Source organism: Heptranchias perlo, chromosome 3 (assembly GCF_035084215.1).
Source record: "Heptranchias perlo isolate sHepPer1 chromosome 3, sHepPer1.hap1, whole genome shotgun sequence".
In the NCBI taxonomy this organism is placed as follows: Eukaryota; Metazoa; Chordata; class Chondrichthyes; order Hexanchiformes; family Hexanchidae; genus Heptranchias; species Heptranchias perlo.
Window position 1 is genome coordinate 17950434 of NC_090327.1, and position 17159 is coordinate 17967592.

Sequence of the window (17159 nt, forward strand, 5' to 3'; positions counted from 1 at the left end):
GTGATTGAGTAGATCGACAGCTGCAGAATTATCGTGATGAATGGAGGGCCAAAGGCTAGACAGTTGGGAGTTTCAAATTGCTGTTGTAAGTGACTTGGGGGAGAGTTTTTTTTCCGGGGGCGGACACAGAAGGAAGTGGGTTGGAAGGGGGGAGGCGGATGTGAGTGGTGAGGGAGATAAGGAAGTGATCAGATATGGCCTTGTCTGCGATTGAGATGATGGGAATAGGGAGGCCTCGTGAGATGGCTGGTATGGTCAGTTTTATGATGTCGGCAAATCTGGCATCTAATTTGCGTACTGCAAGGTCCCACAAACAGCAAGGGGAAAAATGACCAGCTAATCTGTTTTAACAACCATGTCCTAACATTTACCTGTCCCTCCTGCTCCTACTTGCCTCTTAGTTTAGAGAGCTGGATTATAAATTCTGTTATGAAACTGGTCAGCGGTGATGTAATTTTAATGCCAACAACTTAAAAATAATTTCAAAATCCTCAAACCTGAACTGAATATTGCTATGAAGCTGCAGGTTATAACTTCATATCATAAAGTACACCTGCAGCAGCTGAGAAGCCAGTTTTCATGATTCTAAGCTGCAATTCTGTCATAGCCCGAAGGACAATTTGCAATTTATCTGTCTAGTTGTTAAATTTCTTTGCAGTTTACATTTTTCTTGCTTTACCCGTATGATTTGGCATAATTTGCAAACTTTGACATTCTGCATTTAATACCTTTATTGAGATAAAAAGAAAAACAAAAGGCTTGCATTTGTATAGCACCTTTCACAACCCCAGGACGCCCTAAAGCACTTTACAGCCATTAAAGTACTTTTGAAGCATAGTCACTATTGTAATGTAAGAAATATGGCCAACTTGTGCACAGCAAGGTCCCACAAACAGCAATGTGATAATGACCAGATAATCTGTTTCAGTGATGTTGGTTGAGGGGTAAATATTGGCCAGGGCACCGGGGAGAACTCTCCTGCTCATCTTCGAAATAGTACCATGGGATCTTTTATGTCCACCTGAGAGGGCAGACGGGGCTTCAGTTTAACGTCTCATTCGAAAGACAGCATCTCTAACAGTGCAGCACTTCCTCGGTACTCCTCTGGAGTGTCAGCCTAGATTTTGTGCTCAGGTCTCTGGAGTGGGACTTGAACCCACAACCTTTTGACTCAGGTGAGAGTGCTACCATTGAGCCATGGCTGAAACATTTATTAATACTAGTCTGCATACGCTAAACAATAATAATTAATACTAGTTAATCCCTTGGCTACTAGGAAACATTTTTTAAAACTCTGAAATAAAAAGGAAAAGGGGCAAATGCTGGATAATGTAGGAAAGGCATATGGTGAGGGCCAAAGAGAAACCAATGTCAAAAGAATGGCAGGCATGCAAGAAAACAGAGCGGTAACCAGAAACAATCACAAAAGAATCGGCCAAAAGGAGAACCACAATTACAAAGACTGATACTGGTTTTGAAAATAAAATGAGAACATGCTGGAAATACACAGCAGATCAGGCAGTACCTGTAAAGAGAAAAGACAAGTCAATACAGCTAACAGATTAAACAGATATTTTAGTATGGTTGAAAAAGTAAGGAGGAGAAGGGCAGAGAACAAAACAGATGGACCAACCACAGATAGGGAGTTGATGTGTTAATGAGCTACAAACTGCTAAATAAAGATCATTTGTAATTGAAGATTGCAAACAGGGTCCTATAACTGGCACAGGACCCCGATTCACACACGCAAACAGCCTCCTGCCTGTTGCTGGTGTGAAGGCTGGGTGGCCACTTACAAGCCTGTCTGAAGATTGTATCGGGCGGGCCTTGGGTGTTCAAGAAATGCTGCTGTTATTCTGCATTTTTAAACTGCTGGACGCCTTGTAAACGGGGTGGGTGGCAGTTGAAAATTGCCTCAATTTTTAATAGTGTTGCAGAAAGGCAGTAGTGAATGTTAATTTCACACTAACAGCACTTAAGATGCTGGAGGAATGCTTCTTTTCTTAAACTAAATTTACAATGTTTACTTAATGAATGAGGAAATTACTTTCTAATTTGTTAATCTGTTTAGATCATTATGTCTGAGCAGCAGCCATTACTAATGGTCTATACAAGTCCAATGCAGTGTCATTAAAGCAGATGGATGGGAGGGGGAGGACCAGAGAGGATTCAGGAACCACATACTGTTTTTAATAATCTTATCTGAAAAACATTGAGTTGATTAAGAAAAAAGCTTTTTAAATGACTTTTATATTTAGGCTTTTTTAAAAGTCTAAAATTGATACAAGAACAAAAGGAAATCCAGAATGAGAAAAGTCCATTCAGCCCACTTCATCCAGCGTCCATGTATGATTACTACATCATGGACTTCCCTCCACACACTGCCTCGATCCTCTACTTTAGGGAACACTCATTTCCTTCCCCAACCTTCAATGAAAAAAGTTACAATGCAGTCTTTCCCGTCTGTTAAAATCACTTCTTGTGTAATAAACAGAGAATAAGAGAGAAATCAGGAGGGCAAAAAGGGGACATGAGATTGCTTTGGCAGACAAGGCAAAGGTGAATCCAAAGAGCTTCTATAAATACATAAAGGGCAAAAGAGTAACTAGGGAGAGAATAGGGCCTCTTAAGGATCAACAAGGTCATCTAAGTGCGGAACCACAAGAGATGGGCGAGATCCTAAATGAATATTTCGCATCGGTATTTACGGTTGAGAAAGGCATGGATGTTAGGGAACTTGGGGAAATAAATAGTGATGTCTTGAGGAGTGTACATATTACAGAGAGGGAGGTGCTGGAAGTCTTAACACGCATCAAGGTAGATAAATCTCCGGGACCTGATGAAGTGTATCCCAGGACGTTATGGGAGGTTAGGGAGGAAATTGCGAGTCCCCTAGCAGAGATATTTGAATCATTGACAGCTACAGGTGAGGTGCCTGAAGATTGGAGGGTAGCAAATGTTGTGCCTTTGTTTAAGAAGGGCGGCAGCGAAAAGCCTGGGAACTACAGACCGGTGAGCCTGACATCTGTAGTGGGTAAGTTGTTAGAGGGTATTCTGAGAGACAGGATCTACGGGCATTTGGAGAGGCAGGGACTGATTAGGAACAGTCAGCATGGTTTTGTGAGAGGAAAATCATGTCTCACAAATTTGATTGAGTTTTTTGAAGGGGTAACCAAGAAGATAGATGAAGGCTGTGCAGTAGACGTGGTCTATATGGACTTTAGCAAAGCCTTTGACAAGGTACCGCATAGTAGGTTGTTACATAAGGTTAAATCTCACGGGATCCAAGGTGAGGTAGCCAATTGGATACAAAATTGGCTTGACGGCAGAAGACAGAGGGTGGTTGTAGAGGGTTGTTTTTCAAACTGGAGGCCTGTGACCAGCGGTGTGCCTCAGGGATCGGTGCTGGGTCCGCTGTTATTTGTTATTTATATTAATGATTTGGATGAGAATTTAGGAGGCATGGTTAGTAAGTTTGTAGATGACACCAAGATTGGTGGCATTGTGGACAGTGAAGAAGGTTATCTAGGATTACAACGGGATCTTGATAAATTGGGCCAGTGGGCCGATGAATGGCAGATGGAGTTTAATTTAGATAAATGTGAGGTGATGCATTTTGGTAGATCGAATCGGGCCAGGACCTACTCCGTTAATGGTAGGGCGTTGGGGAGAGTTATAGAACAAAGAGATCTTGGAGTACAGGTTCATAGCTCCTTGAAAGTGGAGTCACAGGTGGATAGGGTGGTGAAGAAGGCATTCAGCATGCTTGGTTTCATTGGTCAGAACATTGAACACAGGAGTTGGGATGTCTTGTTGAAGTTGTACAAGACATTAGTAAGGCCACACTTGGAATACTGTGTACAGTTCTGGTCACCCTATTATAGAAAGGATATTATTAAACTAGAAAGAGTGCAGAAAAGATTTACTAGGATGCTACCGGGACTTGATGGTTTGACTTACAGGGAGAGGTTAGACAGACTGGGACTTTTTCCCCTGGAGAGTAGGAGGTTAAGGGGTGATCTTATAGAAGTCTATAAAATAATGAGGGGCATAGATAAGGTCGATAGTCAAAATCTTTTCCCAAAGGTAGGGGAGTCTATAACGAGGGGGCATAGATTTAAGCTGAGAGGGGAGAGATACAAAAGGGTCCAGAGGGGCAATTTTTTCACTCAAAGGGTGGTGAGTGTCTGGACCGAGCTGCCAGAGGCAGTAGTAGAGGCGGGTACAATTTTGTCTTTTAAAAAGCATTTGGACAGTTACATGGGTAAGACGGGTATCGAGAGATATGGGCCAAGTGCAGGCAATTGGGACTAGCTTAGTGGTATAAACTGGGCGACATGGACATGTTGGGCCGAAGGGCCTGTTTCCATGTTGTAAACTTCTATGATTCTAATACTCGGTGATATATAAAACATTGATTTTAAATCATGAGGGAGACCTGGCCTTCGTTTAAAAATAAAACCATTACCTTCCCTCTCACTGTCTATGACCCTCTCCGTATTTTGGTAATGCAGAGAACAACAACTTGTAGATAAACATCAAAATGTGCTTCACAGGAGTGTAAGGAAAATGGGCGTCAAGCAAAGATGGAAAGATTAAGAGGGATGATCAAAGACTTGGTGAAAAAGGTGAGTTTTAAGGAGCATCTCAAAGGAGGAGAGGGAGGCAGGAGGATTTAACGAGGGAATTCTCATCGACTTCATCAAGGCCCGATCTGCTATTTTAACCCTAGGCCTGCGCAGGGGACCAGGAATGCTCCTCTGGACCCCACAAGGAAACCTTGGCCTTCCCTTGCCCTGGTTACCGGCTATTCATTGAAGTAGCATGCATTTTGAGCTTGACAAATATTAACACCTGTGATGTATTTGTAGCCCCCTCCCCTGATCGCGATTGGAGACCCCCACCAATCCACTTAACCTGTCTGCCGGTGACCATTCGCACCGCCTCCTGTCGCACGAATTCCAGCTCCAACCATCCAGCCGAGAATCGGAGTCAGGATATTAAAATGAGGCACAGGGTTTAAATTCTCTCCAGGCCTCGACGCGCAAGCAGGATTGCTCCTCCAGGCTCCGGGAAACGGGCCTGGGCAGCTGCTGGTCGGGCTTCCTCCTCCAGATCAGGGCAGCAACCCCCCCAGCATCCTACCTACCTTCTTGCGGCCCAGAGGCGGTCCAAGGCTGCCCGATAGTGCAGATGCCCAGAGCCGGTGGGATGCCCTTTGTTATCATGATCCCAGGCCACAGACCGCTAGCCCAATGCTAATGAGGCCCAGGCCAGAAAATGGACTTGGCCTCACTCAGGGACTACCAGGCAGCTGCCCCAAGTCTGCTCGGGGGGAAATCCACTCCTCCATCTCATTGTGCCATAGAACCCAGCATTCCATTAGCTTTTTTATGGCTTTTTCCTCATGAGGTGCTGCTTTTAATGTCTTGATCCTGAACCTCCAAATTCCTTTGCTCTTCCACATCACTCAGTCTTCCCCCACTCAAAGTATAATTGTGAATTTCAACTTTTTTTTACCAAATGTACCACCTCACATTTACTGACTTTGAATTCCATCTGCCACTTTTTTGCCCATTCCATCGTTTTATCAATATCCTCCTGCAGCCTCCTTTGCTCCCTGAATTATTTACGATGCTTCCTATTTTAGTATCATCTGCAAATTTAGATACCACTTCCTCTAGCCCTATATCCAAATCACTGATGCGCAGAGTAACAGAGGCAGTCCCACAACAGATCCCTGTGGGACACCATGCATATAACCCACTTCAACTACTCGGAAAAACTGCCCTTAACACCTACTCTCTGTTTCCTCCCTTTTAACCAGTTTCTAATGTAATTTGCTATCCTTCCCCATATCCCATACCTCTTAATCTTCTCCAGTAGTTTCTTGTGTGCAATTGAATTCAATTTTCACAACTTGCCATGGTGGGATTTGAACTCACTAACCTCTGTGATTCTATTCCACTACCATAATCACTAGGCCACCATATCCTGCATCATAGACTATTCGTGAAAGTCCTGAAACACTAATAGCTGCTGAGTTTATCCTGACAGCATTTTCTAAGGAACAATAAACATAATAGCACTGGAAGCAAAAAGAGAGAGGGAGAGTCTCTACAAAGTCAGTCTCCATTAAAATGAAATGCCCTATTAGGTTTAGCACTGAATCCCATTTAAGTTGCCAAACAGCCAGAAGATAATGCAACTATGTAGTAAGTACTGTTCAATCCCTGTAGTTCCCCCTCACATCCAACAGCATGGTACTCATTTTATCCATCTCAGTAAAATGCAATATTGAGTGAACCCTGCTAGGATTTGAATACAGGACCTGTTTAGCTCTGGAGCTGATAGTTAGCTGACCGAGCTGCCTAGCCTCAGCCCACATGTGAACATAAGAACATAAGAAATAGGAGCAGGAGTAGGCCAATCGGCCCCTCGAGCCTGCTCCGCCATTCAATAAGATCATGGCTGATCTGATCCTAACCTCAAATTTAAATTCACGTCCAATTTCCTGCCCGCTCCCCGTAACCCCTAATTCCCTTTACTTCTAGGAAACTGTCTATTTCTGTTTTAAATTTATTTAATGATGTGGACACATAAAAAATAACGTGCGTTTACACAGAGCTTTCCATGTCCTCAGGACATCCCAAAGTGCTTCAAAACCAATGAAGTACTTTTGAAGTGTAGTCATTGTTGTAATGTAGGAAAATCCAGCATCTAATTTGTGCATAGCAAGGACCCACTAACAGCAATGAGACAAATGACCAAATAATCTGTATTTAGGTGATGTTAATTGAGGGATAAACATTGTCCAGGACACTTGAAAACTCACCTGCTCTTCTTCAAATAGTGCCATGGGATCTTTTACATCCATCTGAGCAGGTAGATGGAGCCTCAGTTTACATGTCAGCTGAAAGACACCACCTCGGATAATGCAGCACTTCCTCAGCTGGTTTATGTGCTAAAGTCTGAGGTGGGGTTTGAAGCAATGCTATTTTGACTTAGAGACAAAAGTACTACCACAGAGCCAAGGGAAAGAACGGCAAAGAACCTTGGTGCAGAGGTCAAAGGGGAAGATTTTGTTTTGATAACTGACAGATGAAGACCATTCTGGTGGGATTGTGTTATGATTTATAAAAAATTTAAATGCACGGGGTAGATTTTGATCTGGGCCTGTTTTTGGTGCTATGCAGCCAGTGTGCGCCCAAACCAAGAGGCCCGAGGTTCGATGGAAATTGTTCCTCGGGCCTTATCAGTAAACTCGACACGAGCTGCCGGTGCTGGTCGCGTCTCCACAGGCAGCTAACCAAACAAACATCAATGTCTGATCACCTGTCTCGCCGATACGGGCCCTTAGGTAAGTCCCAGGAGGGGGGATTGGAGCGGACTGTGGCGGGGGGCGGTGGGGATGATTGCTACTCCTGTGGAGTCAGTGGAGCATTTCTGTTCCTCCTGGTTTCGCAGGATTTTTTTTTAACAGTAATCACTGTTATTATGTAGTAAATGCAGCAGCTAATTTGCATGCAGCAAGGTTGCACAAAAAGCAAATGAACCAATGACATGTTTTTGATGATGACGGTTGAGGGAAGAATGTTTGACCGGGGCACCGAAGGAACTCCTCTGCTCCTCTTCAAATAGTACCATGGGATCTTTTAGCAGGCAGACGGGGTCTCACATTTATGTCTCATCTGAAAGATGGCACCTCTGGCAGTGCAGCACTCCATCGGTATTGCACTGAAGTGTCAGTCTAGTTTATTGCCTCAAGTCTGTCCTGGAGCTTCAACTCACAACCTTAAGATATGAATTTCAAGCACCCTAGCTTCACCACTACTTGGACATCACCAGTCGTATCTAGGAGTGGCATATCTTGGAGACTTAATAATGAGATGTGAAGCATCAAATGTATCAGCATCGTTTACAAACAGAACTTTGTCTACTGGTTAGGATATTACACTTCACTTCAGTCAGTTCCTCAGCCAGAGCATTTTGCTTCACTAGAAAGATTTGTTGTGCTTGTGTGCCGCTCTGAAGTGAAGGGTGACAGCTGAGTAGAACACTGTTTCTGCTTTTCGTGCAATGACAGGAGTAAGCATTGTAGGGATAGGAACAGTACAGGCGAGATGGAAACACACTGCTCCCTACATTGGTCCAACAACAAATGTCAACTCTTAAACCTCAGAGTCCAAAATTCCAATTGAGGCCTGAGTGGAAATGTGGCGGATCCACCATCGGGGGGGGGGGGGCAGAATACAGGGTGGAACCCGGCTCTGCTGGGAATCCACCCATTACGCACTCCAATTTTCCAGGTGGGGGAAAGGAAAGCGTGATTCTTCTGCCTGCTTCCCTGTCACATCGAGGAGACACGTCTGGGAGAGACCCCAGGCGACCCTGGGAATTCTACCCATTACAGTCTCGGTAGGCCTCAAAGGAACTGATGCCAGCTAAGAGCTGGGGTGAGTCCTACTGAGGCACCCAGTAAAGGCTCCAGAAATCTTCAAACTGTAGGTAAGTGATCCCGGAGACCATTGATTACCTTCAGAGAATGCCCTGATAGCTCCCTGACGATCTGAGAAATTCAAAACTTATATTTTAGTTGGGCTATTCCCAAGCCTCTTGTCTGTTATCGGAGTAGCACAATGGCACAGATGCATCCCTACAGATGTGGGGAGGCCCGTCTCTATAATTTGGAACAGGGTCTGGGGTTCCCGGATTTGGCAGACTCAGGGCTCGCTCTGCTGCACATGTCCCCGTGAAGTAGGCCCATTGGAATTTTTGGGACCTAGAAATTCATCTATTATTGCACCAGTGTTGCATTTCCACGCCCCATACTCTATCCCCAGCAGCTAAATATTTAATACACGTTGACTTAAGAGAAACCACATACTTTGACTCAAGTGCTCTAGGTTTAGTATGGAGACTTGTCAGATACACTTAAAGACAAGTATTGTTCACCATAGAGAGAGAGAGGAGACTATTGCCATCCATATGGAATGGATCCAGGTTCCAGAGTTTAACTGAGTGTGGTAACACATTGTATCACCTAGTCTTTCCCTTCACTCCAACTTTAGTCATAGCCATTCAAATCTCATTCTTCTAAAACTGTACAACCTAGAAAGTTTGGCAATAATAAACTTGATCAAAGAACATAAGATCCAGTTTCAGTGTAATAATACAGTTAAGTTGTTCTTAAGCTAGAACCAAGAATCTCTGCGCTAATATTTATTAAACGGCTAGTTCAAACAGCACTAAGGTTGGAAACATGGAACTTACAGCAGTGAGGCAGGCAGGGTTAGAGTCCCCAGGGGGTGGTTAGTAACAGAGTTTGGCTCTGGGCAGAACAGACAGGAGAAAAAAAAATAAGACAAGATAAAGAGCAAAGTTACACATTGAAAACAGTTGTTATGATTAAACAGGGGTACTAAGAAAGAATCAGGTTCCTGGAGGCTGTTAGTAGTAGTATTACAGGAGGCTCTGCAAATAGATCAGTCACAGATGAAGAAACATACTTGTACAACATGTCAGGGCTTGCAAACTTTACCCAATGTCCCAGTTACAGAAACGTTCCAACACAAGCAACCTATTGTTGTAGCTCATTTGTAATTCTATTGTGGCGTGTGCTAATTGTTCACTAACTGAATTCAATGAAGCATCGGGTTTGACCAAAGTGTCTCCGGTTTACTGCATTAGTTCCACGAGATTTTACAAATTTACTGTGGATCTTGGGATCAAAACAGAAGGCAATATATGCTGACTGTGCACCTGCCCAGCAGCACTGTTCCCCTATAGGTATCCGAAGCAGCATCTGAAGGCTTAATCCCTTCACTAGCCTCTAAATTAATACAAAAGCTCATATCGATCTATCCCAAGTAATATAAACCCACATGTTATATATAAAGGAATATAAATCAAAAAAGGAACAGATGAAAATATCAATTTAATATAAGATTACATACATATAAATAGTTTATGCCATGTAAATATAGCAAGGTATACAATTTCAAAACTTTTCTTGTCTTCGTTGTTGAAGAAAAATAATTAGTTTAAGATGTTTCAGTCCAGAGAGCAATGGCCGCCCGGTGGAGTCAGCAGGGGACCTGTCCCTGGTTCTGGGACGCCCATCATCTGCATGGTTGGGGTGAGCTTCCAGCGCGAAAGGAACTCCCCTCTGGCAACTCACCGATTAGGAGGAAGGAAATCCCGCACTGCTGCTGATTCTTAAAAGCTGCAGCAGCTTAAAGGGGAGGTGCTTTTTTTGTCGCCAAAACAGGGGAACAATACTGCAGGAAGATGTCTGTGGGCAAGAAGAGTCTAGCAAGTTCACAATAGAAGGGTAATCCTCTTCCCCATGGATGGTCGATGGATACCATGGCAAATTGTTTAACCGGCATGGCGAGAGGTGGCACAAAATGTGAATGCCATCATCATTTTCTCCAGCACCTCGCTTCAGTGCCCAGAAATTTAATGATTTCACCAATGTGCCAAGTAAGATTTCCCTTCACATCTCTCATACTTTCTGCACAGCTCAACTGGATCCAATATTTGCCTCAGCATTATCAATTCTTTCCTTCCCTGCTTGCATAGCTCTCCATAATTCAGCGAGGACGATGTCACTGCACCTCCTTTCTGCTTAAGCTGATACCCTCAAAAGCTGCTACTATCCTCACAACTACTTCTCCCTCTTGGCCCACTTGATGCTTCTTCCTGTCAGCACGCACACTATAGTAAACAGGCTCATACAGGCTGAAAACCCTTGCCCAGGGCACATATTAACACAATTCCACTCTTCTTGCAGGAGAAGCTTGCACACAACAGGAAGGAGACAACCAGCACAGGAGGAGGACCCGCTTCATGGTAAACACTGACCCCTGTGGAAGAGGTCACCATCGACATCATAGGAAGACACACAGCATTCAGCAACGGAGAGAGTGAGGCTGAGGCTTGGCACAGCAAAGTGTGTTGGCATTGTCCTTTCCTTTTCTCTTTAACACACAGTCTTTCAGTCAGACACTGAACATGACAACCTAGTGGTGTATTGTGCTGCCACTGATCCGCTAGTGCTTATCCTTGCAAATACAACCTAGCCCTTGTCCTTCTCCCCTGTTTCTAGGTCATTAGTGCCAGACAGTTTAATAAGGCTAACCCTGACGACCTGGGTTCTGTGGGCTTAGACCTACTTACGGACCTGGTGAGTGGCAGGGTAAGAGCTGTGTTGGCATTTTGATTGTGATTTCTATTTTAATATTTTATTTTAAAATAGCTTCTCCTTTGTCTCCCAAAGTAAATTCCTGACATCGTCACAGTCCTTCATTTGTGAGGGTGGAGCTTCTCAGTACACAGATATCTCCAGAGACAGAATCAATGGTCTGTGGGTGATCTGACTTGCTTGAACGTTTCCATATGTGTAGAAAATGGATACACGCACTCAGCCAGTTTATCCCCCCTCTCACAGACCAACCAGACTGGACTGTCAATTATAGGGATCCTGAGGACCAAATTTCAGACATGATTGGGTTGGAACTGGATTTCCAGTCAGGAGTCTAATAACAGCAGTCAAGATTGGAGCTTGAACTGGATTTTCCAGGGAACAGTACACTGATGTAATTTTCATCAGAACAGAGTAAGTGGCTATATTAGCACCAATTACTTTCGAAAAATTTTGAAACCCAAACATAAGAACATAAGAAATAGGAGCCATCAAGTTTAGGCCAGTGAAAGGGTTAGTAGCTTTTCTAATATACTTTTTTGAACATATATGATATTGAAAACATTGATTGTATTGTAGTTCTGTTTATAAAATCAAAATAAATTGTTGCTATAATTGCAGTGAATGCTGCTTCAACTCATAGGCTGTTTATGACTATTATTACTACACTTGTATTGCTGCACTGAGTTACCCTGTAGGCTCACTCTGGACTCTGGAGTCACTATATTTATTAATGACTTGGATGAAGGAATAGAGAGCCGTATATCTAAGTTTGTTGATGATACTAAGTTAGGTGGCACAGTAAATAGTGTAGATGGGAGCAGAAAGTTGTAAAGTGGCATTAATAGATTAAGTGTGTGAGCAAAACTGTGGAGTTCAATGTGGGGAAGTGTGAGGTCATCTACTTTGGACCTAAGAAAGAAAGATCAGAGTATTTTCTAAATGGCTAGAAGCTAGGAACTGTGGAGGAGCAGAGAGATTTAGGGGTCCAAGTATAGAAATCACTAAAAGCTAGTGGACAGGTATAAAAAATACTTTAAAAGGCTAAAGGAATTTTGGCCTTTATCTGAAGAGGGCTGGAATACAAAGGGTTGGAAGTTATATTATAGCTGTACAGAGCTCTGGTTAATCCTCAAATGGAGTACTGCATTCAGTTCTGGGCACCGCACCACAGGAGGAATATATTGGCCTTGAAGGGGGTGCAGCGCAGATTCATCAGAATGATACCGGGGTGAAAAGGGTTAAATTATGAGGCCAGGTTGCATAGATTAGGCTTGTATTCCCTTGAGTATAGAAGATTAAGGGGTGATGTAATTAACGTGTTCAAGATAATTAAAGGATTTGATATGGTAGATACAAAGAAACTATTTCATCAGGTGGGAGAGTCCAGAACAAGGGGGTATCACCTTAAAATTAGAGCTAGGCTGTTCAGGGGTGATGTCAGGAAGCACTTCTTCACACAAAGGGTAGTGTAAATCTGGAACTCTCTTCCCCCAAAAAGTTGTTGAGGCTGGGGGTCAATTGAAAATTTCAAAACTGAGATTGATAGTGTTAGTGAGTTTTAGGCAAGGGTTACGGAACCATGGCGGATAGATGGAGTTAAGGTACAGATCAGCCATGTTCTAATTGAATGGTGGAACAGGCTCAAGGGGTTGAATGGCCTACTCCAGTTCCTGTGTTTCTATGGATACTGGTCCCAGGTCTCCAGCTGTTTCAGTGCTGCAGGGCCCAGATCTTTTAGATTTAATTGTGTGGGCATGCAACAAGGATGGCAATGCAATGATAGCTCGTCACAGAAGTAGCCTCTTTTTTCTCTCGGAGACCCATGAGTTATATCAAATATTGGCTCATGGTGTTACAGAAGGCACTTGCTTATTCTGTAGGTTAGTAAGATCCAACCCCACTGCCAGAGGATCGGTGCTCATGTCATTAAGAGGGGCTTACACTGCCCGGTTCGCTTCGGAGTTTTTCAAACTGAATTGCAGTACAAGCTTTGAAATGTAAATTAGGTATCAGTCTCTAATTACAGGTGACTTATTTGTTAGCTTTTACTTTTTCAGTTCTAGGCATTCATACTGTAAAATAAAGGCAGCCAAAACGTTCATTTACAGGAGTAAAAGGATTTAGGATTCATTGTCGACTGACTTATTCCTCTTATAAATGTGACAAACTCTTGGTTGCAAGGCTCACTCTAGAGCTCATTTTATTTCTTGAAGAAGGCTGCCAGATTTACCAACTCAGTCCTTACTGATGTCACCTTTTTGCAGCCATTTTCCTGCTTCCCTTTGCTGGCTTTGTTCTCTCCTACAGTCACTGCTTCTCAAGCAAATTAAGAATGAAAATAAAGTTAACATTTTCTCAAGGCTCTCCGATAGCTCAGTCACTACTCAGTGAATAGTTGAACCACGAAGATCAGAAGTTCCCGTGTTCAGTTACTGGTCTGTGCTGAGTTAACTGATCTCAGCCTGGACATTGCTTGGGGTGCTACAATTGACCTCAGTGTTCTTGGGTCTTGCAGGGGAAATCATTCAGGGTCCTGATCGCTACCCAGTCACCCTTGTTGGAAAACATATGTACAGTATGTGGATGTCAGGCAACAACAGGATGGGGTTTGGCTGTGATGTCCCATATGGTTAAATCACTGGCCAACTCTGAAAGCCCAAGTCACACATGAGCAATGCGCTACTGGATGAGGCACCAAAGGGCAAATGGTGCCAGTGGAAATATATCGCTGCAGGATTGAGGCTTTCAGGAGAGGAAGGGAGGAAACTCACGCGTGGACATACGTATGAAGTAAATCGACCATCACCCTACCAACCCAAGATGAGATGTGACAGTGGTAGTAGGGGCAAAAGGGCATGGCAAAAGGGAAGGGGGAGCTGGCATTGTGAGGGTCAGCAGCATGTACAGAATTTTCTTCCCACTGGAGTTGCCATGCAGTATAATATCAAGTCAGTCCAGCAGGAGGAGCAAGTTTGAACACTGAGTCTGAAATAAAGCACCAGCTCTCAGCACAAAGCAGGCACTCAAGTGAGATCCAAAATAGAAGTTACAAATTGAGCCAATTGATAGGTCCCCACAAATTTTAATGTGGACTAAATATATTAACCGTTGATCAGCAGCTGCACCACTAAACAGACCAGGCCCAGGACAGGTTCTAAAGTTAGCACACTGTCATCAAATGCTTTGAAATGGTGACCTGAGAAGATACGATTTTGCTTTCACTCTGATTAGTGCAATACTTTGGCTAGGAAGGAGACTCCCATATACTTGCAAGGTGTAAAAGCTGCTTGCTTTGTTTGTTGCAGCAATTTGACAAACTTCCAAACTCTGCGACCAAACCTGACACTCATTTAAAATTCAGGGCAGCTTTGCACTGTGGACACATGCTCACCATGAACAGGGCTAAAAAAAACAGCAGCCAATTTGAGAGGACTTTTATCTCCTTACCTTGGCCCACAATTAGATTCTTCAGTAAATCAATTCACTATCACTCACACAATATTAGGATTTAGTTGGCTGTAAAGTCCTAAATACAACTCTTGAGCACAGAATTGGCCTGCCTCCCCTTGACCTGTAACAGTTTTGTGAATGCAGCCCCAGATCTTCTACAAAGTACACAGAAATATTTTTTCTTTTAATGATTAAAGTTTTACCTTAACAACATAATACAAACAATGAGCTTTGTAATATTCCAGACAGAAGGAGTAAAGAAAAGAATTACCTCAAGGGAGCTCGGGGAAGCGCCATCCGCATCTTCTTCCTTAGTATCGTCGTTGGCGGGTTTCTGGATGTTCGGAGCTTGACTTTGTTCCTCGTTAAAGGTCTGCTCAAGAAGTCGTTTGTTTAAGATCTTGGCAGGGCTTTCAGAAAGTGTGTATCCTGGAGAAAGAGACAGTTCCTGCTTCACAAGATCTTCACCATCTGCTTCCTTCTCTGATTCTATGCTCACGTAGACTGGACTTGGCGATCTGCCACGGACACTCTTCAAAAACTCCTGAACTATCACATAATTTGACCTGGGTTCTGCGGGCTTTGACCTACTTACGGACCTGGACAACCTCTGTACAGTGTCATAAACTATAGGCGTGTGATCTATAATATTGAACAAACTCGAAAGACCATCATTAATGGTAGTGTGAACTGGACTGTCTCGGGTGGTAGTCGATCTTGCCCAGGCTGATTCATTAAATCCTTTCTGTGGGGTGTTGGGCAAAATCCGATCTTTTGGCTGATCAGGTTTTGATGGAACTTTTCTTTGCAGCTTTGGGGAGCCGTATTTTGGTGAACAGCATGCGCGTTCAAACTTTGCCTGCATTTTCTCAACTCCAGGAGCCACCTGTTTATTCCGCAAACTTCGTGACGGCGACGAAACTGGAGTTGAGCCTCCCTTTGGTGTCAAACACTTGTGTGGACTGCTGGTGATGCTCCTAAGACACTCCGTCTGGAGACCTACACTGATGGTCTGGGTGGTTTGTGTTCCTGTACTTGTAACACCATTAGTCTGACAGGCAATGTCTTTGAACTGGGGCTCCATTGAGTTAGAACGTATTCGACTTATGACTGAATGAGCTACTTCTTTCATGTCATCACTCATGTTGCCAGATATTTTAATATCATGCAGGGACGAAGCAAAGCCAACAGTACTACAGATTGGGTGCTCCATGGGATGGAGACTACCCTCCAGCAGATCTTTGTGGTGCTTGCCAATGTTACATGGCCATCTTCCAAATACATCTGGTGATCCTCCCTTTGGCTCAACTACGTTCCCTTTTGACTTGATCTTGGAAAAAGCATAGTCTGAATCAACCACTTTCGTCCCATCGTTATTAGGATGCACTGACCCATCAAACCTACGGATCACTGGTGGGCTGTGATAGAGCCGCACTCCTTTTTTATCTGGAACCACATTGCTTCGTTGTAGCTGCTTTTGAGTGTAATCTTGGCTGCTGGTTGTGTTGGTTGTCATAGTGACACTAGTTGTGAGGTACCATGAAGTAGCTTGGAAAGGTTCTGAGGGTAAACTGCTGACCATTTTCTCACTTTCAGTCTTTTCCGTCCAGGCTTCCATTGGTTTATCCCTCTTAGTGTATTCCCAGTTTTTCCTGTTGAACTCTTCAATGTACTTCAGGTCATCTGGAGACAATGGGGGGGTCGTCTCATCCTTAGTGATATATATCTGTTGTTCGTGAACAACAGGTAAGCTCTTCTCGGGGAGAAAAGGGGAACTGTCCATCAAACATTGGAACTCTGACATGGAGGAAACCGATTTTGCCCTTTGAAAAAAGCAAGAACATTTTTAGCTGTGTGCAACGTAACAAGAAACAGCACAATGAGATAGAGCCTTATGAATAAAAGGTGACTGCATACTGCCAACAATAACAGTATCAGTACTCATATAATGCTCGCGCCACTTCACACAATCAATTTATCATTGAGTTCAGTGACTGTTGTTATGTGGACAAATGCGTCAGGTATCTGGCAGCAGCAACATTTCACAAGCATGAATGAGGTGAAAAGATTATTAATTTGGTTTATTTTGGTGGTAATGGTGAAATAGGAACATTGGCCAACACAGGGGGAAAGCTCCCTGCTCTGAATATTACCATCTGATCTTTATTGTCCACCTGAGCCACTGGAAAAGGCAGTCAGGACCTCAGTTTAGCATCTCAACCAAAGGATGGCACCTCTGACACAGCAGCATTACTGCACCGGTGCATCAGCCTTGATCGTGTGCTTAAGTCCCAGTGTGGGACTCAAATCCACAATCTTCATTAAGAGAGTGCTACCAACTTACCCAAGGTGTAATTGGAATACTTATTGTCACCATGTACTTTTCCCCTGGGCGCTGACTCATGCTGGGTTACAGGTCCACAGGTGCTGCTATCCCTTCATAACCTCACCAACCTCATTCTTCATGCATGAACCTCAACAGTGGCTGTTAGCAGGCTAT

The 17159-nt window shown here is 43.6% G+C and overlaps 1 protein-coding gene across 2 annotated transcripts in view; it reads right to left on the reverse strand.

Annotated features, from left to right (window-relative positions):
• LOC137310733 (microtubule cross-linking factor 1) overlaps window positions 1-17159 on the reverse strand; it is a 186059-nt gene that overhangs the window by 13088 nt on the left and 155812 nt on the right. For both annotated transcript variants that reach the window (XM_067978397.1, XM_067978396.1), the window contains one exon: window positions 14931-16482. In XM_067978397.1, coding sequence (XP_067834498.1) covers window positions 14931-16482 — 1552 coding nt within the window. The remainder of the gene's footprint in view (window positions 1-14930; window positions 16483-17159) is intronic.